The sequence below is a fragment of the Salvelinus fontinalis genome, chromosome 19 (assembly GCF_029448725.1).
Source record: "Salvelinus fontinalis isolate EN_2023a chromosome 19, ASM2944872v1, whole genome shotgun sequence".
Lineage (NCBI taxonomy): Eukaryota > Metazoa > Chordata > Actinopteri > Salmoniformes > Salmonidae > Salvelinus > Salvelinus fontinalis.
The window spans coordinates 3962383-3989117 of NC_074683.1; the positions used below are offsets into that span (position 1 = coordinate 3962383).

Below are 26735 nucleotides of genomic sequence, written 5' to 3' on the forward strand. Positions count from 1 at the left end.
CATCCCTGTTTAGGGACACCGATCCTGTAGGGCTTGTCAGTAAGCATTTCACTGTAAGGTCTACACCTATTGTATTCTGTGCATGTGACAAATCAAATTTGATTTGATGAAGGGAGGAATTTGACCTTTTCTTCCTCTCATCTCCTCCTCCTCTACGACTCTCCTTTCCTCCATCCACCGGCCTCACAATGGACAGTCACCTGATTTCATTTAGGGAGAAATGCACCTCAGGCATTCCAATCTTTCCCTCTCTGTCTCGCTCCCTCTCTTTCTCTCAACATGCATTTTCCTCTCAGTGAGGTGGATCCCAGGGAGAAAATGACTCAGTCATCCAGAAGTGAAGAGAGAAAATCACCCATTTATTCACAGGCTATCAACAGAATGGAGGGAGAGAAGCATTATGTACAGTCTCAATCCACTATCGAGTTATGTTTATTTATTTAACCTTAATTTAACTAGGCAAGTCAGTTAAGAACAAATTCTTATTTGCCTACCCCGGCCAAACCCGGACAATTCTGGGCCAATTGTGCATCGCCATATGAGACTTCCAATCATGACCGGTTGTGATACAGCCTGGAATCAAACCAAGGTCTGTACTGAGATGCAGTGCCTTAGACCACTGCCCCACTCGGGAGCCCATGTAAACAGTGGTTGTATGTGAATGTCAGTATGCATTAATACAGTGCATAAATCTTGCATAAACATGTTACATTTATGAGTCACAAATGTCTGTAAAATTGTACTTTGCACTATGCAAACATACTATATCTCACTACCAGTTAATTCAGTGTCAACCCACAACTGCTTAAGATAAACACCACTTTAGGTCTATATCCATTTAGACAACAACAAATGTATAGTCTGAACTGAAGTCATTAACAAGGTATAAAATGAAAAGACAGCTGAAAGTCTTTCACTAAACTCACTGAAACCCAACTTCTAAACAGAACAATGACTTTGAACAATAACAATGCTTTGATTCTCAGTCTGCAGGTATCTGCAGGGATGGTTAACTCAAGTATGTTCCACCCCCAGAGGCAGACTGGATACAGTGGCTTCCGGTCACGTCGTCCAGTCCCGACCTGGGAGAATTAACAACCCACACTCTTCGGCTGTCCCCAAATGATAACCCGTTGAAGAACCCTTTTTGGTTCCAGGTAAAACTATTTTGGTTCCAGTTAGAGCCCTATTGAGTTCCATGTAGAACCATTTCCCCAGAAGGTTCAACATGGAACCCAAAATAGTTCTACCTGGAACCAAAAAGTGTTCTACCTGGAACCAAAAAGGGTTCTCCTATGGGGACTGCCAAAACAACCATTTTGGAACTCAGCCACACTCCCAAAAAAAAGTACGTAGCAGCATCCTGGCGTCATGGCATCTACAAGCTCAACAAGAACAAATAAACCATTTCCTGGTGCTTTCCCAACTCAAATTTAGTGCAATGTTGAGATAAAATAAAGACTTATTTAGGAAAATTCCACAAGGATAAAGAGACTATGATGATTAAGTTGAGAGAAGAGAGAGCAGGGAGTAAGGCCATTACACTATTAAAATGGTATGTCATAGCTTTGTTTTGAATTCTTTAACCATTCTTTAATCATAACCATGCATGAAAAGCAGTTCAATTGGACTTGATATTGAATGACTTCGCATAATTCGTTTGGCGTAGTCAAACCAGAACATAATTTTCTCTCAGGAGCCGTAGAGACATTGCAGCAAATGGAAATAAATGTCCGAAATTGAGCAACACTGGAGAAGCACGCCCCAAAAACCTCTGCAAACCTCTTCCCGCAAGCAGCCCGCTTTAATGGTACTAATCCATGCTCAGTTTAAAGTAACCAAGTTCATCATCAGAAATGAGCTCTTTGCCCAGAAAAGACAGCATGCATGCTTTCACCAGTGCTACAATTTGGCTTGATGATTGACAATTGATGAGGCTTCATAACCCCGAAAGTACTTTCTTTAAACTGATACAGACCTTTGAACATAATGGAGTGGGTGGTGGTAACATAAACCATGGCTTGCTCCACAACTTGTTATAGTACATAGGCCTAACGGTCATCCCACAAAGAACAACCACCTCACTATATGCCTCATAAAGGCATGCACGCCCCTGTGGGACTTAGTCTCTATTATATCCCATCATAAATAATGAAGTTACACATGTATCTTAAACAGTGGTCTCCTTTTTGCACTCGTAACAAATTCCACACAGGAGATTTGTAGAATCTGATAAAGAAGGCTGTTTTATCTCAAGAAGCAGACACTGAAATACAACATGGTCTTTCTGTTTTGTGGCAACAGAGCAAATGAAAACATTGATGATAAAGTTAAGGGCATGAATTATGGTCGCTTCAGATTGGCTGCAAAGAGTAATGTTGTAACTGACAGACGCAGAAGCTATTGTTTGGCCACACTCTTTTTTTCACCATAAGTCGGTCAGACAATGCCTCCTTGGATGCTGGCAGCAAGGGAGGAGCTGGCAGACTACTGTATTCAGCTAGTGGGCACCTCGCCCAGCCTCAGACACACCTGTATCATTGCTGTTGTTGTTATCAGGGTGTAAAATCCCAGGCTGTCAGCAGACTATCACAATAATTACTTCTGGTTAGGAGAAGAGAGGCATCAATAGCTAAAGCTAAAGAGCTTTATCAAGCAATGAAAAACAAACTTGGGGGTCTTTCTCAATTGTCTAAAGATCTGTCCTATTCTCCTCTTCTTCATCTGCACTGTTCTGAGAATACCTGATCAAGAGTAGGAAAGCATAATGATGAGTTTCCACCACATTATTTTTACCATTTCAGCATTCTCTAGAAGAAGGGAATGAGATAATGGGAACGAGCTGAGGGGAAAAACTTTTAGACAATTGAGAAAGAGCCTTAGAATTAACCGCTTGTCACGGCAGTGGAGGTCTATTGGGCGAGTATTCATGTTGAAATGTTCTGGCATGGTTCACAATTGATTCAGGTGCTGAATGTATCAGAAGCTCAACATGGCCATATACGGTTAAGGCAGTGTTCACAAGCAAGCCAGAAAGTGGAGTTTATAGACGCAACAAGGGAACAAAACTGAGGCCACAATCCCTCACAATACAGGAACAATACAGGAATGCGTGAACTTTCATATTGACTCACACATAGCAGTCCATTTTTTTAACATACACACACACACACACACCTACATACACATTTGAGCTCAGTAGCCTATGGTATGTAGCCAAGGCCAGTTTGTGATGAGCTGTGAATGATTGAGGGATTGCAGAGGTAGATGCTGGGGAGGATGGAGGAGGTCTGGTCTCTCAGTTCTCATTTATGTCTCGCCCCACAGCCATGTCTCACTTCCTGTTCGATGAATCCTGACCTCCACTGGGCTCAGGTCCAGCCTAACCAACCCTGTCTATGAGTGATGTCACCTGCAAGGCTTTGTTGGACTCTCTTTCAGTTGAATTTCACAGTCTACACAGCAAAATGTCTGTGGAGCATTTTAAAATACCATACTGACCAAAATAGTATTTGGCCATAACCTGCACTCTATCACTCAATCTATCTTATGCAGCAAACTTGACCTGTTTTAGCAAGAGACGACCACAAGAGTAGAACCCTATCTAATAATGCTAAATATAAGGTATGAGTCTTCTCACATGCAGCTCTAGACTCCAGGCTACTCAGTCAAATATCGTAGCAGACTGGATGCAGCAGAGACCTGCAGAGAATTCCATAACACTTCATAAATGGCTTATTCACCTCAATTGCCTGCCTCGATCTGACTGCACTCATAAAGGGAGACCAAACTCAACTGAAGTCCTCGCTAGTGATCTTAATAATGTGGTGCTATTTCGTCTCCAAAGCCACAAGGGATTTTGTTTATTGGGAATGATTGATGCTGGTGATCAGGTTCTCTCTGAAGGATCATGGTCTGTTTCTATGACAAACTATGGGTAACCCCAACTGAAACAAAACAACTAAGCCAGAAATAAACCTGGGAAAGGTTAAATAGTTAAAGCCACAAGAAGAACATCAAAAGCTCCTCATATTAAAGCCAGTGTTTGGGAACTCCGCCAACGCTCAAAACAGTTGTTGATGAGTGACATGAACCATCTATGGAGAGTAGAGGATGGCAGCACTCTACACACATCTGGGTTATTTTCTGTGGCAGCATGTGTGGACCCAATCCTCCACATTTTTTCTGTGGGTTGTCACAAACTATCGGCCTGTCTCATCAGAACACTTACTTCTGCTATTGATCCAATACAACATTGAAGCCATATTACAAAACAAATTAGAGAAAAGAGGACATGCATAGGGGAAAAAACTAGTCACACCGCTAACTAAGGCAATATTGAATCCCCAAAACAGGATATATTATGGAACTGGAAGACAGATGTTCTTTCTTATTGATCAGAGTATCTCTTTCCCAAAAGAAAATGTGAAAAACACAATACAGGTCTTCCAGCCAGAGTAGGGATGGGGAACGTTGATGTGGGTGGGGCTCACAAAAAATCTTAACTCATCATGAGGGGCCGCAGTGGCCCGCGGGTCTGCGTACCCACATCCATACCCACATATTCAGTCAGAGCCTGTCCTAGCCTTTTGGGGGCCCTAAACAAAATGTTGCCGGGGGGCCCCCCACCTTGCGAACAAAACATTTTAGCGGCCCCCCTCTTTGCACAGTTTTTACTATGATATCTGCGTGAGTGTGACTAACAAAATCAATTTGCACCCCCGGCTGGAGTGTTTACGGACATGTTCAACCTCTCCCTATGCCAGTCTGTTGTCCCCACTTGCCGACCCCAGGTGGAGAGGGTAGGCAACAACACCTCATCCCCAGGAGGAGAGGGCCGCAGTGGATAGGGTCAAAAGCTTCAAGTTCCTTGGCATGCACATCACTGAGGACCTGAAATGGTCCCGCCACACCGGCACCGTGGTGAATAAAGGCGCAACAGCGCCTCAGCAACCACAGACGGCTGAAACAAAATCGTCATGGCCCCTAAGACCCTCACAAACTTCTACAGATGCATATTGAGAGCATTCTGTTGGGCTGCAAAACTACCTGGTACGACAACTGCACCGCCCTCAACCACATGGCTCTCCAGAGGGTGGTGCGGTCAGCCCACCGCATTACCGGGGGCACGCTGCCTGCCCTCCGGGACATTTACAGCACTCTGTGTCAAAGGAAGGCCAAAAAGGACATCAAGTACCTCAGCCATCCGAGCCATGGTCTATTCATTCTCCTACCTTCTGGCAGACAGAGATGTTACAGGACAGGTGCATCACAGCCAGGACCGAGAGACTGAAAAACAGCTTCTATCTCCAGGCCACCAGATTGCTGAAAAGCATCACTAGCCGATTTCCTGCCCAGTACTCTGCCCTGCACCTTGAGACAAATGCCTCATGTAAACTCAGCAAAAAAAGAAATGTCCCTTTTTCCGGACCCTGTCTTTCAAAACTAATTCGTAAAAATCCAAATAACTTCACAGATCTTCAATATAAAGGGTTTAAACACTGTTTCCCATGCTTGTTCAATGAACCATAAACAATCAATGAACATGCACCTGTGGAACGGTCGTTAAGACACTAACAGCTTACACACAGTAAGCAATTAAGGTCACAGTTATGAAAACTTAGGACACAAAAGAGGCCTTTCTACTGACTCTGAAAAACAGCAAAAGAAAGATGCCCAGGGTCCCTGCTCATCTGAGGGAACGTGCCTTAGGCATGCTGCAAGGAGGCATGAGGACTGCAGATGTGGCCAGGGCAATAAATTGCAATGTCCGTACTGTGAGACGCCTAAGACAGCGCTACAGGGAGACAAGATGAACAGCTGATCGTCCTCGCAGTGGCAGACCACATGTAACAACACCTGCACAGGATCGTTACATCCGAACATCACACCTGCGGGACAGGTACAGGATGTCAACAACCACTGCCAGAGTTACACCAGGAACGCACAATCCCTTCATCAGTGCTCCGACTGTCCGCAATAGGCTGCGAGAGGATGGACTGAGGGCTTGTAGGCCTGTTGCAAGGCAGGTCCTCACCAGACATCATGTCGCCTATGGGCACAAACCCACCAGCGCTGGAACAGACAGGACTGGCAGAAAGTGCTCTTCACTGACGAGTCGCGGTTTTGTCTCACCAGGGGTGATAGTCGGATTCGCATTTATCGTCGAAGGAATGAACGTTACACCGAGGCCTGTACTCTGGAGCGGGATCGATTTGGAGGTGGAGGGTCCGCCTCCAAATCTGGGGCGGTGTGTCACAGCATCATCGGACTGAGCTTGTTGTCATTGCAGGCAATCTCAACGCTGTGCGTTACAGGGAAGACATCATACTCCCTCATGTGGTACCCTTCCGGCAGGCTCATCCTGACATGACCCTCCAGCATGACAATGCCACCAGACAGGAATGTCAGTGTTCTGCCATGGCCAGCGAAGAGCCCGGATCTCAATCCCATTGAGCATGTCTGGGGCCTGTTGGATCGGAGGGTGAGGGCTAAGGCCATTCCCCCCAGAAATGTCCGGGAACTTGCAGGTGCCTTGGTGGAAGCGTGGGGTAACATCTCACAGCAAGAACAGGCAAATCTGGTGCTATCCATGAGGAGGAGATGCACTGCAGTACTTAATGCAGCTGGTGGCCACACCAGATACTGACTGTTACTTTGATTTTGACACCCCCCATCCACCCCAGTATATCTACTTTAACATTCATCTTCTGCACATCTACCATTCCAGTGTTTAACTGCTATATTGTAATTACTTCGCCACCTTGGCCTATTTATTGCCTTACCTCCCTTATCTTACCTCATTTGCACATACTGTATATAGACTTTTTCTACTGTATTATTGACTGTATGTTTGTTTATTCCATGTGTAACTCTGTGTTGTTGTATGTGTCAAACTGCTTTGCTTTATCTTGGCCAGGTCGCAGTTGCAAATGAGAACTTGTTCTCAACTAGCCTACCTGGTTAAATAAAGGTGAAATAAAAAATAAAAAAATTGTTCAGGGACACATTATTCCATTTCTGTTAGTCACATGTCTGTGGAACTTGTTCAGTTTATGTCTCAGTTATTGAATCTTGTTATGTTCATACAAACATTTACACGTTAAGTTTGCAGAAAATAAACGCAGTTGACAGTGAGAGGACGTTTCTTTTTTGCTGAGTTGATATAGTAATTGAAACGCTGACCACCTCATATTCTGTTTATATACTGTTGTTTACTCACTGTGTATGTATTTACTGTATTCTCAACATACCCCATCCTAATATACCTACTACTGTACATACCATTTTCTTTCCAAATGATATACTCTTTATACACACTACTTATTTATATGCTGGATTCTGACAAATGCTCACTATAGAAATATACTCTGGATTGTTAATTGACCCGTTCTGTCATTTCTTGATTTCTTGTTTAGATGTTTTGATTATTTGTGTATTTGTATTGTATTTGCGAGACATTCTACTGCATTGTTGAAACTAGAAACAAGCCTTTCACTGCTCCTGTTATAACATCTGCAAATCTGTGTACACGACCAATAAATGTTGATTTGATTTAAACAACAAACTGGGACAGGAACGTAGAGCCATTCCAGATTGGAGTTCAAATCCATGTGGAGATGGCGAGAGGGCCAGGGAAGGCTGAGGGGCAAGGCTGGAACTTACACCACACACAGAGTGGAACTCCGAGATAAAGTATGTGTCCGATTGAACGCGATTGGGAATGATGAAATGGAGGAGGCATGCTGGAAAAGGGACTGCATGGCAAATCCATTATGTCTGCAAAACATTTGGGCAACATATAGCCAGATGTTGCAATTACAGAAACGCTGCCATATTTCAAAGGGGCCCCACATGTGCAACTGTCTTTCACTCAAATCATAGGTAATCCTATATGAACTGGGGGGGGGGGCAAACCAGCTGCAGGACAAAGAGATAGAAAGAGGGGGAGACTGAGGTAAATGAGCAGAGAGGAGTTTAGATAGAAATAAAATAGATGGTGTTAGAGATGTAGGAAATACAAATCCTCAACCCACTAAGCACTGTATCTAGAATTAGGTTTCTGTGTACCCCAGACTGGGGCCTTTGAGACACTGACCACTACAACACCCCAGCATGAGCCGACTCTGGACCTGCACTGAGAAGACTATACTGTCCTGGTCTCCAGATTGACTAAATGTAGGTTAATGGACATTGATCATTCCATTAAGCTATTTGACCACTTTGACAGCTTGGAGGTTTACGCTAGGGTCAATATTTGCTCTGGCTTATAGTTGTAGGTGACACTCTGAAGTAGTGTTGTTTTAAATCAGAGGCTCATGGCAGCAAGAAATGTTTACTTTAAAATCCTTCTTTAAACCCTTGCATATTGGTAGAAGTGGCTATTAATACACCACGAAAGGTTTTCTTTAAATCTGTACACTTTGCACTTAAAAAGGAATTTCAATCATAAGTTGAAATCTGAGGTTTTGTTCTTAACCTTCTGATACGTTATCAGCACTTGAACTGATGATGTCACAGACGTATAACCACTCCCATTAGTACCGCTAAGGTTCATAGAGCAGAGGGAATGTACCCATGTGACATCATACTTAGTTAACTCCTTTTTCTGTAGTGTTGGGGCTCAAACATTGTACACTCTTTATAACAAGTATTCTCTTCCAGTCACCTTGCTCATGAAAGACTTATGCAACCTAAGAATGACCCTCACTGACAAGATTATGTTTCTTGGCATATTTTCAAGCCTTTTTAGAGGACAGTTGATTTGTTTGCCATTGGCCTTTTCTGAGAAACTCTGGAAAACTGTCCATAAACCCATTGTGGATCTTATCAATAATTCACAAGTGTATTGTGGAAGAACATCCTGAGATTGGTGTTTCAGGTATCGGTGTTGTCCTCTTGCAAGGTCTTCTCTCGCGCCCTTCCAGTTGGCCAGTGTCTTCTGCGACTTCATTTCCTGCATCTTGACTGTCATTTTCTGTCATTTCATGTCATTTCCTATTTTCCTAAAGATCATTTTTCTGTCTGTAGCAGAAAAATCTGAATTCAGCCAAGACAGTTCAGACGTTCTGGGCTTGCGGGGGGGGAAGAATCCTCCTCTTTCTGCTTGCCTAGCAGATAGCGCCAGTCTGGTTCATAGAGGAGGTCTGCTTCCTGCATCTCCCTTCACTAGACAGTAAATGATTCTGCAGCTGGAAACACATCACTCTTCATTGTGGCCCTCACTCTTGAGCTTGGTGTCCAAGCCACCTCAGCCTATACTCCATTCCCTGACTTTACCAACAACAACAAAAATGGAAACATACCTTATTAATGTATGACTCAAATAGTGAAATAAAATCACTGAATGACTTATTGATAAATAGACTCCCCTCATTGGTAAACACTTCCAGGTTTCATAAAAAGATGTGAGCCTGGCAGCGGCTATGTAAACAAACATTCTTCATGAACGTTACTGAGAGAGGTTTGATTGAATTTCACCCTAAAGTAAGTTGCATTGTTATACAGCCTCCTAATGCAGTCAATCAGTGACTAGGACCTTAGCTGGTGGGCTTTGGTGTCCTTTAACAATCCCCCTGCCCTAAAGGGAATAATGCTGATGAACTAATCAAGGGGTCAGTTAAGTCTCTCCAGCTGACCTCAATCAGCTGCACTGTGGTTCTTCTCTCAATTAAGTTCTTCTAAAAGTATATGTGTTGATCTGAAAACATAGACTACCAGTATGGCCACTATGGAGACTTTGTTTTCACCTGTCCAGTTATTTCACGTCACTGATGAAGGGTAATGGGAAGAACGTAGTAGAACATAGTTCACAAATGTGAAACACACGCCTTTGTGCACATGTTCATACTTCTGAACATTCGGACATTCTCAGCACAGCTCCGAAAGCACACACACACACACACACACACACACACACACACACACACACACACACACACACACACACACACACACACACACACACACACACACACACACACACACACACACAAACACACACCCCTTGCAGAGAGCAAAACACACGTTAGATTGAATTATACAAGAGAGAGCAAAAATAGCTTTGTGTCTCGGCCAGGCAGAGAGAGAGGGAGAGAGAGGGAGAGAGAGAGCGAGTCAGACTGAACCAGCTTTTAAGGGAAGGGTAAAGATGACAGGAATGGGTCAACTCAGAGATTAAGGGAAAACAGTCATCCCTCTCTCGCTCACTCTCTCTCACAACTTCTCTGACTGAAGTTTCCCCCTCTTCATCTCTCACCCCCAACAATCCAGCACCCTAATACCCTCACTCCCCATTGGCAGTGCAGACCACCCAACAGGCCCTCAGACCCCCATTCCACTTCAATGGGTTGACCACCCTACATAATCCCCTTGGGAAGTGTAGTCCATCCAGTTTACCTGGAGAAATGACATGAAAACAGACCCCCAAACACACAAACACCACACACAAAAACACCACACACAAGAGCACACACACACAAAAACAGACCCCCACCCCCTACCCCTCACATACACCCACACATGCATACACCCACAAACACACACACACCAATACAGTCTCACAACACACCCACACACATTTACAGACAAACACAGCTCACCCAGAACATGCAGGAGAGGCAGACCCAGGTGCGGGCTTGCCCAGCTAGGGCTGCGGGCAGGCTGAGAGACACAGAAGGCATATTTCCTTCCTTCTGGTGGATGCTGCTATTGCTCTTGCTACTCCAGACTGACCACTGGATCCCAACTAGTATTCCAGACCTGCCACAGGATTCCCAACTAGTCCAAACAGGAGGGATATCCAGCACCGCAAATCCATGACACGTCAGGGAAGACCAGAGAGGGTGACTGCTGCAGCTCTCCTTCTTTCTCTCTCAATCTCTCACATGCGTACTTGATCCCCTTCACTCACTCTCTAACTCACTTGCTTCTTGTTTATATTTAGTTCCCTACTCTCTATTTCCCTCTCTGTCTCTGTCTCTCTCTCTCTGCCTCTCCAACTCAAGTTTGTCCCTCCTCTTGCTCTCTTTTCCCCAACTCTTATTTTATCCCCCGCTCCTCTCCTCTCTCTGTTTTCCCCAGTGTCTCTCTTTCCGTCTCCCTCCACTGAGGGAACTTTCACAAAGCTTTTTGGGGTCAGGCTGCTCCTCTCCGCGGGAGCAAAGGGGGAGGTGTTCAGAAAAGGGGCTCCGTTTATTCTCCATCCCTCTCCCCCTCCTCTCTTAGCCACCCGCCCCTCTCTCGACCCCCTCTCCTCATTCTTAATTTCATTCATTCCTTGAACTCTCCCTCCTCTCCACTCCTTCCCTCTTTCTCACCTCCCCCATCCCTCGTTCCCTGGTTTTTCCTAGCTAACTTTGCTCACTCATGTCTGTGCTAACGTTGCTTAAATTTTTCATTAACTCCCTTTTTCTTTCCCTCTCTTCGTCCCTCCCTCCCTCCCTGCATCCCCTATATCAACTCTCCTGCTTGTTTCAACTCCCCTTCACTGTCCGGACAATCCTGGCTCCCTCCCGTACCGTCAAACTCCTGACTGAAAATCTCTTCTGCTCGGTGGTCTCATCTAGTTTGCTTCCTCCCCAAAATAAACCAGGACCAGGCCCGGAAGACACATTGCTTTTTCTCTTTGCTTTCAAGGCCACAACAATCAAAGAGCCCCCCTCTAAAAGAGAAAGAAAAGACTCTGACCCCCTACTATAGAGAAAGAACACAGCAGGACTGGGAAGAAAAGCTGCTTCATTAAGTTCTCAATGGTCATCAATGGGCCACGTTAGCCCTGGCTTTTCTAAGTCTCTCTAGTCTCCCCTGTGCGTCTTTCACACATGCACACTCACACACCATTTCACGTCTTTCGCATGCATGCACGCACGCACGCACGCACACACACACACACACACACACACACACACACACACACACACACACAGTATGAAAGAGGACTAATCCCATGGTATTTCCTCTCAGTCACCTTATCGAGATGAACCAGCTCAGTGTTAACGTGTTTCAGTGTTAAAGTCCAGAACCCTTCCACTAATGTTTCACCTATTACACCACAATGTTCACATAGTGCTCTTGACTAGAAGAGGGTAGAATGGGCGCAAATACCTTTTATCAATTGGTTGGAGTTTTCAATCGTTTTTTAATTGGGGACACAATAGAACTATCTTTATGTGGCAAAGCAATTATTGGAGTGAACAATCTCGATGATGACTTTTTGACCTTTCTATTCCAGACAGTATTCCTTTCCACTATAAACTCTGATAAAGAAAAGGAAAAAGTGCCCACCAGTCTTTCAGTGGGATTGCCTCTCCTCCTTCTCTGGTCTCTGTGGCGGTCGGAGAGCGTGAACGTAAAGTGCTGTGCCAATCTGCTACTAGAAATCATGAAATACTCTTTGCGTGTGTGTGATCGACGACATGACTGTCGGAGGGCGCAGAATCACTGATCAACAAATCCCCTTGCATCCCAAATAACTACTCATTATGTGATCAAAATGCAAATAATAGACTAGCCCTGCTCAAACTGACCCTCTCAAACACACGATCACATGAGGGGCAGTGGAGAAAAGGGTGTAGTTTTAGGACTACATCAGAGTAGAGGTTGAGTCAGTGTAATACTATGTGTTGACTTCCTCTCATAGAGATTAGTTGTACTTGTGTAATGCCATGGTCATTGAAGCAACGCCCCTCTCTAGCCTTCTCCTGCTACCGTCTGTAGTTCCCACCTGGTCACTCCTGTGTGGGGTTACTGGGGTAAACGTTCTGTTTGTTTACTTCATCTTCATGTGTAAGGGCTCTGACCGAGTGGTAAGGGACAAGATCTGAAATCTTTCAAGTTCTTTTAGCGTTTGCTCTAGCCTGCCTGCATTGCCAGGGGGGTGGGGTTGCAGTTGTGACTATTCTATTGGTTCCATTGCGCCAGGCAAGCTCAATTAAGCACAGATAAAGTATTTTAAATGATTTCAAATAGTATTTGAACCCAGGTCTGTTAAGGAGAACTTCCCACTTAATCCTTGTGGGACGGCACTAACAGAATTCCATAGGGTCAAGGGTCAAAGACTTTGGATCTAACCATTACAACCATAAGATGCACCCTTGGGAACACAGGCATAGCCATGAACTAGAAAGGGGGGGCCACACCAGTGAAACACCAGCAAAACATTGACAACCATTTCACGGGTGACCTGTACGCTCAAAATCACTGTCCCGTCTGCAAATCAAATCAAACTTTATTTGTCACATGCGCTGAATACAACAAGTGTAGATCGTACCGTGAAATACCTACTTACAAACCCTTAACCAACAGTGCAGTTCAAGAAAGAGTTAAGGAAATATTTACCAAATAAACAAAAGTAAAAAATAATAAACACAATAAAATAACGCAACACAATAAAATAACAATAACGAGGCTATTGTCACGCCCTGGCCTTAGTATTCTTTGTTTTCTTTATGTTTTTTAGTTAGGTCAGGGTGTGACATGGGGAATGTATGTGTTTTGTAGTGTCTAGGGGTGTTGTATGTGTATGGGGCAGAGTAGAGTGTAGTTGTCTAGTTATGTATATGGCTGCCTAGATTGGTTCTCAATCAGAGACAGCTGTCATTCATTGTCTCTGATTGGGAGCCATATTTAAGGCAGCCATAGGCAGTAGGCTTTTGTGGGTAGTTGTCTATGTCTATGTTGCATGTTTGCACTTATTCGGTTATAGCTTCACGTTCGTCTATTTGTTGTTTTGTTTTGTTTTTTCTTCTTCTAAATAAAGAGAAGATGTATTTTTCACACGCTGCGCCTTGGTCCTCTCTCTCTTATCAAGACGATCGTGACAGCTATATACAGGGGGTACCGGTACCGAGGCAATGTGCGGGAGTACAAGTTAGTCGAGTTAATTTGTACATGTCGGTATAGGTGAAGTGACTATGCATAGACAATAAACAGCGAGTAGAAGCAGTGTACAAAACAAATGGGGGGGTGTCAATGTAAATAGTCCGGTGGCCATTTGATTACCTCTTCAGCAGTCTTATGGCTTGGGGGTAGAAGCTGTTACGGAGCCTTTCCGGTCCCATGCTGAAGCAGAGAAAAGTCTATGACTTGGGTGACTGGAGTCTCTGAAAATATTTTGGGCTTTCCTCTGTTTTTCATATGACGTGATTGAATATGATCTTCATGACTGAAATCTTATGTTTGCGACACAAACTGAAGACACAATTGTATCAAAATAGGTTTATTCCCACTCACAAGGCATAGTGGCCCCTGGTGGACATTTGCTATATCGCTTTTCCAAATTCTCGTAAGGCTGCATGTGTCAAGAAAACAGGGACATAGGGCTAATTGCACACATACACACACACACTCAGCATCGTCTCCGGAAATCACCAGATCAGTGCACATTACAGGCATCCCCCTGTGCCTTTGATAAGGACAGAGTGTGGACAAAGCTATCAGCAGGACAGCTATGATTACCCCCTTTATCCCTTCAGATCAGTGCCCCAGTCGCCAGCAGTCCCTGCTCCCCAGCCTGGTGAATGAAACAGGACACATGTCATCAGATGTGACAGTATCACAAACCATAATCTACAGGAGCATGGATGGAAGGCATACAGGAATAAATATAAAGAAGGACAAACACATCCTCTCTATGTGTGTGCATGCGTGTGCGTGTGTGTGAGTGTGTGTGCGTGCGTGTGTGCCAGTGAAAGATCCTCAGAGGAGGAACATTTCAGAAAAATGTAAGTAGTGAAACATTGAAAAAAGTTTTAAATAAAACTACACGAAATACATTCACATCACCAAATAATTGATTAAAACACACTGTTTTGCAATGAAGGTCTACAGTAGCCTCAACAGCACCCTCTAGGGTAGTGCCATGGTTAAGCCGGAGGCAGCTATTTTCCATCCTCTGGGTACATTGACTTCAATACAAAACCTCAGAGGCTCGTGGTTCTCACCCCTTCCATAGACTTACACAGTAATTATGATGACTTCCAGAGAACGTCCTCCAACCTATCAGAGCTCTTTCAGTATGAACTGACATGTTGTCCATCCAATCAAAGGATCAGAAAATGTATCTAGTAGTGATGGGGTGAAAAATCGATAAGGTTACATACGGATATTCTTTTTTAAGATATATTGTATCTTATCATTTTGACAATATCACAATATTATTTTTGCGGTAGTTGGCTGTACCTGCACAAAATTCCAGTATTTTTATTTTATAGTTTGTGCTCCATCTTCTTTTTAAATAGAAACCAATTTGTTTTCAGCACTTTTATTTCAATGACTGATCAAAACTAATTTCCTCATGGCATCCCTCTGCAGCAGACATACTGTTTGGTGAGAAATATGTTTGCAAAACATGAATTCGCAATAAAATGACAGCACAGAATCTTAAAAGGATCGGACACGTTTTTTCCAATTTTCGCCTAAAATGACATACCCAAATCTAACTGCCTATAGCTCAGGACCTGAAGCAAGGATATGCATATTCTTGATACCATTTGAAAGGAAACACTTTGAAATTTGTGGAAATGTGAAATTAATGTAGGAGAATGCAATACATATAGAATCATGACAATCGTGAGAATCCCAATACATATCATATCGGCACCTAAATATGGTGATAATATCATATTGTGAGGTCAATTCCCATCCCTCGAATCTAGTACTGAAAGCATGAGCTACAGCTAGCTAGCACTGCAGTGCATAAAGTGTGAATGGTAGTTGACTAAAAGAGAGACAAACACAATATCTAAACAGTTATGAATAAATTAATTTATCCTAGCTAGTTGGCTAGCCAATACTGCAACTCTTACAAGTCAAGCAAGCTTTTGGTTTTATTAATTTATTGCTACCAGGGCCCGCCGGTGTAACTGCTTGCTTTACACTGTACTGCATGATTGTACACATGGATTGGATTGTGGGTTTACTAACACGTTAGTTCTAGTTTGTTGACTACCTTTATAACATTAACCTTTTCACAGGTACCAACAAACAGGTGTGATCATTCTACGGTGGTCCCCGAAGCGGACGCTCAAACCAATGTGATTAGAACGCTTATTTAGAACGTCCAGTTTCGATTGACGCAACAATCAGAATTTGGGCTGGAAAACTGTTTTTTCACAGAAACATTTTGCACAAACACAGTCCTTACAAAGTTATGTCCAGAATGTGACCAGTTAATGTTTGGATGCAATGTTCAGACATCCACAGAAGTAGCTACAGCATAACACAATCATCCAAACCGGAAAATGTAGACTACATTTGTCCTAGCGCTAACTGGGGAAAGATTGACGTAACACAAGCGTTCAAATTTTTATAACTCTCGGCTGACAGAAACTACAATATGAATTAGCTAATAGCAATTACTATTTATAATTAATCACATCACAGCTGAGCTCACCATTGATCTAAATAATTGAGTAAAATACTTTCTCGAAATTTCAAGTACACTGACGATGGGTAGTTTATAAACACCGCCACGTTTTTTTCCGCATCAACCAAAGATAATAAGTGGAAACAAGATGAGTTTGGCCTGTTTATAGTATGCATGTTGAAGCGGGTGCGTTGTCTACGATCATTCACAACCCTTCATTCACTTCTGGGAAGTTTACCCGAAAGATGAGTGAACCATTCCTTCACCTCATTATAACATATTTGGTCTGACAGATGTTTACGTGACACCCAGAATGCATTGTATAATGTCAACAAACATGGTGCCACACATACAGTTGAAGTCGGAAGTTTACATACTGTAACGGCATTCCTCCTCCTCTTCATCTTCGGAAGAGGAGGAGTATTGAGGGAACCAAGGCGCAGCGTAGAGAACAGACATATTTTATTTAACAAAACACGAACTTGATTAAACTAACAAAAACAACAAACGGTGTAGACAGACCTAGACGACGTACTTACATAAAACAAGAAAACGCACGAATAGGAACATAGGCTACACAAACCGAACAAACCGTAAACAGTCCCGCGTGGTGTACAGACACAGAAGACAATCACCCACAACGAACACTGTGACAACGCCTACCTAAATATGACTCTTAATTAGAGGAACGCCAAACACCTGCCTCTAAATAAAAGCCATACCAGGCAACCCAAAACCAACACAGAAACAGAAAACATAGAATGCCCACCCAAACTCACGTCCTGACCAACTAACACATATAACAAACTAACAGAAATAGGTCAGGAACGTGACACATACACCATAGACAAATACATTTAAATACATTTAAACTCAGTTTTTCACAATTCCTGGCATTTAATCCAAGCAAAAAATCCCTGTCTAGGTCAGAATAATAGTTGAGAGAATGATTTATTTCAGCTTTTATTTCTTTCATCACATTCAGTGGCTCAGAAGTTTACATACAATCAATTAGCATTTTGTTGCATTGCCTTTAAATTGTTTAACTTGGGTCAAACTTTTCGGGTAGCCTTTCACGAGTTCCCACAATAGGTTGGGTGAATTTTGGCCCATTCCTCCTGACAGAGCTGGTGTAACTGAGTCAGGTTTGTCGGCCTCTTGCACGCACACACTTTTTCAGTTCTGCCCACAAATGTTCTATAGGATTGAGGTCAGGGCTTTGTGATGGTCACTCCAATACCTTAACTTTGTTGTCCTTAAGCCATTTTGCCACAACTTTGGACGTATGCTTGGGGTCATTGTCCATTTGGAAGACCCATTTGCGACCAAGCTTTAACTTACAGACTGATGTCTTGAGATGTTGCTTCAATATATCCACATAACTTTCCTACCTCATGATGCCATTTATTTTGTGAAGTGCACCAGTCCCTCTTGCAGCAAAGCACCCCCAGAACATGATGCTGCCACCCCCGTGCTTCACGGTTGGGATGGTGTTCTTCGACTTGCAAGCCTCCCCCTTTTTTCCCAAACATAACGATGGTCATTATGGCCAGACAGTTCTATTTTTGTTTGATCAGACCAAAGGACATTTCTCCAAAAAGTACGATCTTTGTCCCCATGTGCAAAGTCTGGATTTTTTTATGGCGGTTTTAGAGCAGTGGCTTCTTCCTTGCTGAGCAGCCTTTCAGGTTATGTCGATATAGTACTTGTTTTACTGTGGATATAGATACTTTTGTACCTGTTTCCTCCAGCATCTTCACAAGGTCCTTTGCTGTTGTTCTGGGATTGATTTGCATTTTTTGCACCAAAGTACCTTCATCTCCAGGAGACAGAACGCGCATGCCTGAGCGATATGACGGCTGCGTGGTCTCATGGTGTTTATACTTGTGTACTATTGTTTGTACAGATGAACATGGTACCTTCAGGTGTTTGGAAATTTCTCCCAAGGATGAACCAGACTTGCGGAGGTCCACAATTTATTTTCTGGGGTCTTGGCTGATTTATTTTGATTTTCCCATGATGTCAAGCAAAGAGGCACTGAGTTTGAAGGTAGGCCTTGAAATACATCCACAGGTACACGCTGTTTAAAGATACAGTCAACTTAGTGTAACTTAGTGTAACTTCTGACACACTGGAATTGTGATACAGTGAATTATAAGTGAAATAATCTGGCTGTAAATAATTGTTGGAAAAATTACTTGTGTCATGCACACAGTAGATGTCCTAACTGACTTACCAAAACTTTGGTTTGTTAACAAGAAATGTGTGGAGTGGTTAAAAAACGAGTTTTAATGACTCCAACCTAAGTGTATGTAAACTTCCGACTTCAACTGTAGCTGGCAAATAGCTTAGCATTAGCTCATTATAATCAGTACAACCTAAAAAAAATATTTTACACACATCATAGGTGTCCATTACAATCTACTGTATGCAATATTCAGAATGCATTATTTGTCACCAGTAATTGAAAACATGTGACTAAAACTGTAAATACATTATGCTACATACATATTGTATACGCCTACAGTAGAAACGACAACACGATATACACGATATACAGAAAATAAGGGACTTACGTTGATAAGAACCAACACGTGTCAAAGTTATTATTTGTAAGGAAACAACAAGGAGGGCAATGCGAGCGCCAGCCAGAAAATATTCCAATTCGGGCAAGACTGTGCAAATGTCTGCAGACTTGTGTTGTGCAAACATTGGTGAAGTGCATGGGCTCTCCTCGAAGAGTGAAGTTTGTCCGGCTCAGTAAAGTCTCAAACTGAAATGGGCTACTTTTATGTGAATTAATGAGGAGGTGGAACACACCTTAATTCAAGCTGTTGTTAGAAAATACAACTTGTTAGAAAATAATTTGAAATTGACAAGTTGATAATTAGCAGGCAGCACGTGTTAACTGTCCTGTTGCGTAATAATCACATTTTGAAACAGTGATTGCATTCAGACTGCTGTAATGTTGTGCACTGAAGTCCAAGCGAAGGGAAAAGGTGAGAGGAGGAGAGCGCGTAGATGCGTGAAGGAATTATACAACGAGAAAAGTGATGATGCTGTATGTGGTAGCTATGAAAGTGAACTGTGTGTGCGGGTGATTAGGGGTGTATTCATTCCGCTTCTGTTGCTAAATGTTTCTTAAACAGAAACAAACGAAATCAAAACTGGGAGGGACCTACCTGACTTTGTCCAATATAAACTCTCGTTTTAGTTTCAAAACGGTTTTGCACTGTCTCTCGACCTGTGCACCTACATTATGAACTTTCATTTGTAGGCTAGGTTGTAGCAACCTTATGATGGGTATAGGGCGAATTTGAATATCATGTAGTTACCTAAACCTATCGCTCTTACATTGAGCTGGGTGAATGGAATATGAATGACAGTCATCCAATATGCTGTAATAGAAATAAGGCCATGCTCATTAAAAAAATAAATCACTCTCCCTAATCTTAAACGGCACCGACCACCATTAGTGTGTGTGTGTGTGCAGGGGGGTATAAAATAATATTTCCCAGGCTAATCAAATCCATAATGGCCTCGCATTAGTATGACTTTGACCTTCTGCTCGGGCTGTGCTTGGAAATCAGCTCACGGCACAGCACTGAGAGATGGTGGTAACCGCTATAAAACAGGTCTCTCAGATTGAATGATACAACAGAGGACAAGGAATATTTTGCTGTCTAATAACAAACACATGCATGCATGCACAAACACACAAACAGACACACATACTCACACTCACACTCACCCACAAAAACACACACACACACATCTAACCAATATATTCATCCAGATATTGTGTGTGTGTGTGTGTTCCTGCGAGTATGTGTGTGTATGTCTGCGTGTGTGTGTGTGCATAAATCAAAAGTGAGGAGTGGGGCATACTCTGCTATACCAGGCCTAATCTTGGCTCAGAGCCTAGAGTCCAGTAGATGGGAGGAAGTCCCCCCCCCCCACCCTTCCCTGATTTCCTCCCCATCCCACCGGGTCTAACTCCCGACCCCCATCTGTGGAAAACAATACAGACGCACCCTCCCTGGGCTCGGGCTCACATGGGTATGCACGTTTTTTCCCTCTCTCTAGCTTTGAAGAACAGGATCCTGTAGGGAGCAGAGAGTGAGAGAAAGGGACATGCCTCTGTACCAGACCTCCCTCACCAGAGCGAAAGACCACCACTATAACACTAAGAAATATTTTTGTTTTTTAAACAATGTTGGTTAATGCTAATGCTAATGGTCTGCATCAACATAGCACTGTTCCACAGGTATCAAAGCACTTTTGTGTAGCAGGACACACCAAGGCCTATCGCTCTACTACCCAAAACATTATTGGATTCCCTTTCCCGTTTGTTGCAGACCCAACCTTCACCCCTCTGTGGCCTCTCCTATATGTTAATGCTTATTCTGTACTTGTTACGCTCAAGAACAGACTATCATAAATAGACACTGCTCCACAAAAACACAGACCACACTGTTGTCCCTTAGGACAGTCTTCCTTAGTTCAACCTAATTAACGAGACATCCTTTCACACAAATGTCATTGTAATAGTCAAGCACAGACCATTTTCTATCCCTCGCATTGTAGCTGCAATAATGTTTCCCACACATTGCCCATACTAAATTTGACGATACCAATGGTGCCCATATGTTGCCCATATGTTCCCTATATGTTGCTCCCCACATGCAACAACTCTCCTCAGCCTGTTCTGCAAGTCAGTGGCAGGAACTGGCCCTTCTTTTCAGAAAGCTCTGTAGTTTCAAAGAGCAATTTTTCACTTTCTCTCAGGGATCCAGGTTTTTTTAATCACTTGCATACCAAGGCAGCTGGTGCCAAGTTCAACTGACATAGCCCTCAGCTTATGTCAAACTGATCTGCTTTTAAAACCCAGGAAACATACAGCCAGGAAATCTCTGTCAATTATCGGAGACATTCTGTGGTTATTAGGTCATATCATTCACCAGCACCTCAGTTTGGTGGGGAGGTGTCATGCGGTTTCTGAGTAGCTATGGTTTAGTACCAGACAGAAATACAGTGTATCTCATTTACAGAAATATTCACACCATTGAGTCAAAACATCACCTTTGGCAACGAGTACAGCTGTAAGTCTCTAAGAGCTTTGCACACCTGGATTGTACAATATTTGCCCATTATTCTTTCCAAAATTCTTCAAGCTCTATGAAATTGGTTGTTGATCATTGCTAGACAAACCCTTTTTAAGTATTGCCATAGATTTTCAAGCAGATTTAAGTCAAAACTGTAACTCGGCCACTCAGTAACATTCACTGTCTTCTTGGTAAGCAACTCCAGTACAGATCTGGCCTTGTGTTTTAGGTTATTGTCCTGCTGAAAGGTGAAGTAATCTCCCAGTGTCTGGTGGAAAGCAGAACAAACCAGGTTTTCCTCTAGGATTTTCCCTGTGCTTAGCTCCATTAAGTTTCTATTTTATCCTGAAAACTCCCCAGTCCTTAACGATTCCAAGCATACCAATTACATGATGTAGCCACCACTGTGCTTGAAAATATAGAGGGTGGTACTCAGTAATGTGTTGTATTGGATTTGCACCAAACATAACACTTTGTATTCAAGACAAAAAGTGAATTGCTTTGCATCTTTAGCAATGCCTTATTGCAAACAGGATGCATGTTTTGGAATATTTGTATTCTGTAAAGGCTTCCTTTTTTTCAATTTGTCAATTAGGTTAGTATTGTGGAATACCTACAATGTTGTTGATCCATTCTCAGTTTTCACCGATCACAACCATTAAACTCTGTAAATGTTTTAAAGTCACAATTGGCCTCCTGATGAAATCCCCGAGAGGTTCCCTTCCTCTCTGGCAACTGAGTTAGGAAGGACGCCTGTAACGTTGTAGTGACTGGGTGTATTGATACACCATCCAACGTGTAATTAATAACTTCACCATGTTCAAAGGGATATTCAATGACTGCTTTTTTATTTTTACCAATCTACCAATAGGTGCCCTTCTTTGCAAGGAATTTGAAAACCTCCCCGGTCTTTGTGATTGATTCTGTGTTTGAAATTCACTGCTCGACTGAGTGACCTTACAGATAATTGTATGTGTGGGGTACAGATATGACGTATTTGCACACAGAGTGAGTCCATGCGACTTGTTAAGAACATTTTTACTCCTGAACTTATCAAGGCTTGGCTTAAAGGGGTCTAATATTTATTGACTCAAAACGTTTGAGATTTAAATGTGTAATGTTTTTGTAAAAATGAGAAAAAACAATATTCCAGTTTGACATTATGGGGTATTGTGTGTTAGCCAGTGAAAACAAACATCTCAATTTAATCCATTTCAAATGCAGGCTATAATACAAAAACATTTGGAAATAGTGAAGGGGTGTGAATACTTTCTGAAGGCACTACAGTAGCTAGGTCTGAGTACCACAAGTTTAAAACAGAGCATCTGGTTTGCACACATATGTGACCCGTTATTTTAGTTAGGTCAGGGTGTGACATGGGGTATGTGTGTATTTTGGGGTATTATATGGTAGAGGGGGTGTTTGTTGTAGTTTATGGTTTTGTTTTGAGTGTATGTGTCTAGCTGTGTCTATGTTGGGTGTAGTTCTAGGAAAGTCTATGGTGGCCGGAATGGGTTCTCAATTAGAGACAGCTGATTTCGGTTGTCTCTAATTGGGAGCCATATTTAAGGCTGCCATAGGCTTTAGCTGTTTGTGGGTCATTGTTTGTGTCTATGTTATACGTTTGTAGCCTGTATGTGCACTTCGTTCATAGCTTCACGATCGTTTTCTTGTTTTGTTAGTGTGTAAGTGTTTTTGTTTCGTTTTTGCCTTCGTAATTCATTAAAAGGAATATGGCTTATTTTCCTACTGCTGCGTTTTGGTCCGTCAATCCTCCACACGATCGTGACAGAATGACCCACCAATACCGGATCAAGCAACATGACCAGCGGCAACAGGATCAAGGCATTAAGGATTCATGGACATGGGAGGAGATTTTAGATGGTAACGGACCTTGGGCGCAACCGGGAGAATACCGCCTCCCTCGTGAAGAGCTGGAGGCAGCGAAAGCCGAGAGGAGGCGATATGAGGAGGCAGCACGGAGACAAGGCTGGAGACCCGCGAGTACTACCCAAAAATGTCTTGGGGGGGGCCTAAGAGGTAGTGGGCCGAGGGCAGGTAGGAGACCTGCGCCCACTTCCCAGGCTAACCGTGGAGAGCGGGAGTACGGGCGGACACCGTGTTACGCAGTAGAGCGCACGGTGTCTCCTGTACGTGTTCATAGCCCAGTGCAGGTTATTCCACCTTCCCGCACTGGTAGGGCTAGATTGGGCATTGAGCCAGGTGCCATGATACCGGCTCAACGCGTCTGGTCTCCAGTGCGTCTCCTCGGGCCGGTATACATGGCACCAGCCTTACGCATGGTGTCCCCGGTTCGCCTACATAGCCCGGTGCGGGTTATTCCACCTTCCCGCACTGGTCGGGCGACGGGGAGCATTCAACCAGGTAAGGTTGGGCAGGCTCGGTGTTCAAGGGAACCAGTACGCCTGCACGGTCTGGTATTTCCGGTGCCACCTCCCCGCCCCAGTTCAGTTCCACCAGTGCCTACACCACGTAACAGGCTTCCAGTGTGTCTCCAGAGCCCTGTTCCTCCTCCACGCACTCGTCCTATGGTGCGTGTCTCCAGCCCGGTACCACCAATTCCGGCACCACGCACTAAGCCTCTTGTGCGTCTCCAGAGTCCTGTGCATCCTGTTGCTGCTCCCCGCATTAGCCCTGAGATGCGTGTCCCCAGTCCGGTACCACCAGTTCCGGCCCCACGCACTAGGCCTAATGTGCGTCCCCAGGGTCCAGTATGCCCTGTTCCTTCTCCCCGCACTAGCCTGAAAGTGCGTGCCTTTAGCCCGGTGCCTCCAGTTCCGGCACCACGCACCAGGCCTACAGTGCGCCTCATCCGGCCAGAGCCATCCGTCTCCCCAGCGCCGTCTGAGCCATCCGTCTCCCCAGCGCCATCTGAGCCATCCGTCTCCCCAGCGCCATCTGAGCCATCCATCTCCCCAGCGCCGTCTGAGCCATCCGTCTGCCCAGTGCCGTCTGAGCCATCCGTCTGTCCAGAGCCATTAGAGCCGCCCGTCTGTCCCGAGCCGTCAGAGCCATTAGTCAGTCAGGAGCCGCTAGAGCCATTCGTCAGTCAGGATCTGCCAGAGCCGCCAACCAGACAGGATCTGCCAGAGCCGCCAACCAGACAGGATCTGCCAGAGCCGCCAACCAGACAGGATCTGCCAGAGCCGCCAACCAGACAGGATCTGCCAGAGCCGCCAACCAGACAGGATCTGCCAGAGCCGCCAACCAGACAGGATCTGCCAGAGCCGTCAGCCAGCCATGAGCGTCCAGATCCGTCTGTCAGCCATGAGAAGCCGGATCTGTCAGCCAGCCATGAGCCGTCCAACCAGGATCCGCCGGAGCCGTCATCCAGCCAGGATCTGCCCATTATCCTGGTGTTGCCCCTTATCCTGGTGTTGCCCCTTATCCTGGTGCTGCCCCTTATCCTGGTGCTGCCCCTTATCCTGGTGCTGCCCCTTATCCTGGTGCTGCCCTTTATCCCGGTGCTGCCCCTTATCCCGGTGCTGCCCCTTATCCCGGTGCTGCCCCTTATCCCGGTGCTGCCCCTTATGACTATGGTGGGGTGGGGACCACGACCAGTGCCGGAACCGCCGCCGTGGAAGGAAGCCCACCCAGACCCTCCCCTAGACTATGTGCTGGTGCGTCCGGAGTTCGCACCTTAAGGGGGGGGTTATGTCACGCCCTGGCCTTAGTATTATTTGTTTTATTTATTATTTTAGTTAGGTCAGGGTGTGACATGGGGTATGTGTGTATTTTGGGGTATTATATGGTAGAGGGGGTGTTTGTTGTAGTTTATGGTTTTGTGTTGAGTGTATGTGTCTAGCTGTGTCTATGTTGGGTGTAGTTCTAGGAAAGTCTATGGTGGCCGGAATGGGTTCTCAATTAGAGACAGCTGATTTCGGTTGTCTCTAATTGGGAGCCATATTTAAGGCTGCCATAGGCTTTAGCTGTTTGTGGGTCATTGTTTGTGTATATGTATAGTTCGACGTAAGTAGTTTGTGTGTGCACTTACGTTTGAAGTTTTCACGATCGTTGTTGTTTTCGTTAGTGTTGTAATAGTGTGTCGTGTTCATCTTCGTCGTTGTTATTAAAAAGAAGATGTATTCAAATCATGTTGCGCCTTGGTCCTCTCGTTCATGTCAACGCGATCGTGACACCTGTAACAGATCTTTTTACAAAGTAAAACGTAAAATAAAAATTATATCAACCCGCAAGTCGCACGACCAAATTATGTGTTATAAACATGAGCGCCAAAGCTGCTAAATCTGCATAACACAAACTCATTATTACACTATTGACTTTCTAAATTAAATCAACCTCTTCAGTTTAGGAATTTAGTAGACACTCTTATCCAGAGCAGCTTGGGTTAAATGCCTTGTTCAAGGGCACATCGACAGATTTTTCACCTAGTTCACCTAATCGAACCAGCAACCTTTTAGTTACTGGCTCAACGCTCTTAACCGCTAGGCTACCTGCCACCTTCACCGTCCTTATCATTCAATTAGGCCTAAATTAAATTAAATTGTAAAGTAACATGTATAATAATCGCCCACTCATCCATTTGTCATTCATTCAGTGAGGAGAGAGAGAGACGCATTAGTGCCTGGCTGTGTACCAACGTTCTAGAGCCCATTGTCTCGGCGGGTTAAGTTGGGAATAGGTGTGAAAACTGATAAAAAGATTATCTTTTTTATTTCCATAATCAAACGTCAGTGGCCGTTGGCATATGGTGGTTCTAGTGTTAAGTAACGATATAGTCAACATAGCTTCTAGAACTAATGCATTACTAAACACGCTACAGTCAAGCAGTAAAGCAGTTTAGGAGATACACTGGAGAGCCCTGTTGGCAATAAATTAATAAAACCAAAAGCTTACCTTGACTTGGAAGAGTTCCAGTGTTGGATAGCCATAGCCAGATAGCTAACATAACACCTGTCTCTGGTTGAGCCGGGTGTTTGAGTAGGCTAAACTCTTGCTTCTCCTTCATTTTTGAAGAAATGAATTTGTTCAGAACTGTTCAACAATTGTCTTTCTCTCTGAATCAACTACACAGCACATTTTATGCCCTGCAGTGCTATCTAGCTGTAGCTTAATGATTTAAGTACTAGATTAATTCTCTGATCCTTTGATTGAATGTACAACATGTCAGTTCATGCTGCAAGAGCTTTGATAGGTTGGAGGACATCCTCCGGAAGTTGTCATAATTCATGTGTAAGTCTATGGAATGGGGTGAGAACCTTGAGCCTCCTAGGTTTTGTATT

The 26735-nt window shown here is 43.9% G+C and overlaps 1 protein-coding gene across 8 annotated transcripts in view; it reads right to left on the reverse strand.

The window, feature by feature from the left end:
• The window catches only part of tns1b (tensin 1b), a 268646-nt gene that overhangs the window by 179103 nt on the left and 62808 nt on the right, over positions 1-26735 (reverse strand). Inside the window, exon 1 of one of the 8 annotated variants that reach the window (XM_055870382.1) lies at positions 10602-11154. The exons of the other annotated variants lie outside the window; for them this stretch is intronic. Coding sequence (XP_055726357.1) covers positions 10602-10682 — 81 coding nt within the window. The 5' untranslated portion in view covers positions 10683-11154. Of the gene's footprint in view, positions 1-10601; positions 11155-26735 lie in introns of those variants that run through there. 8 annotated transcript variants of the gene reach the window in all.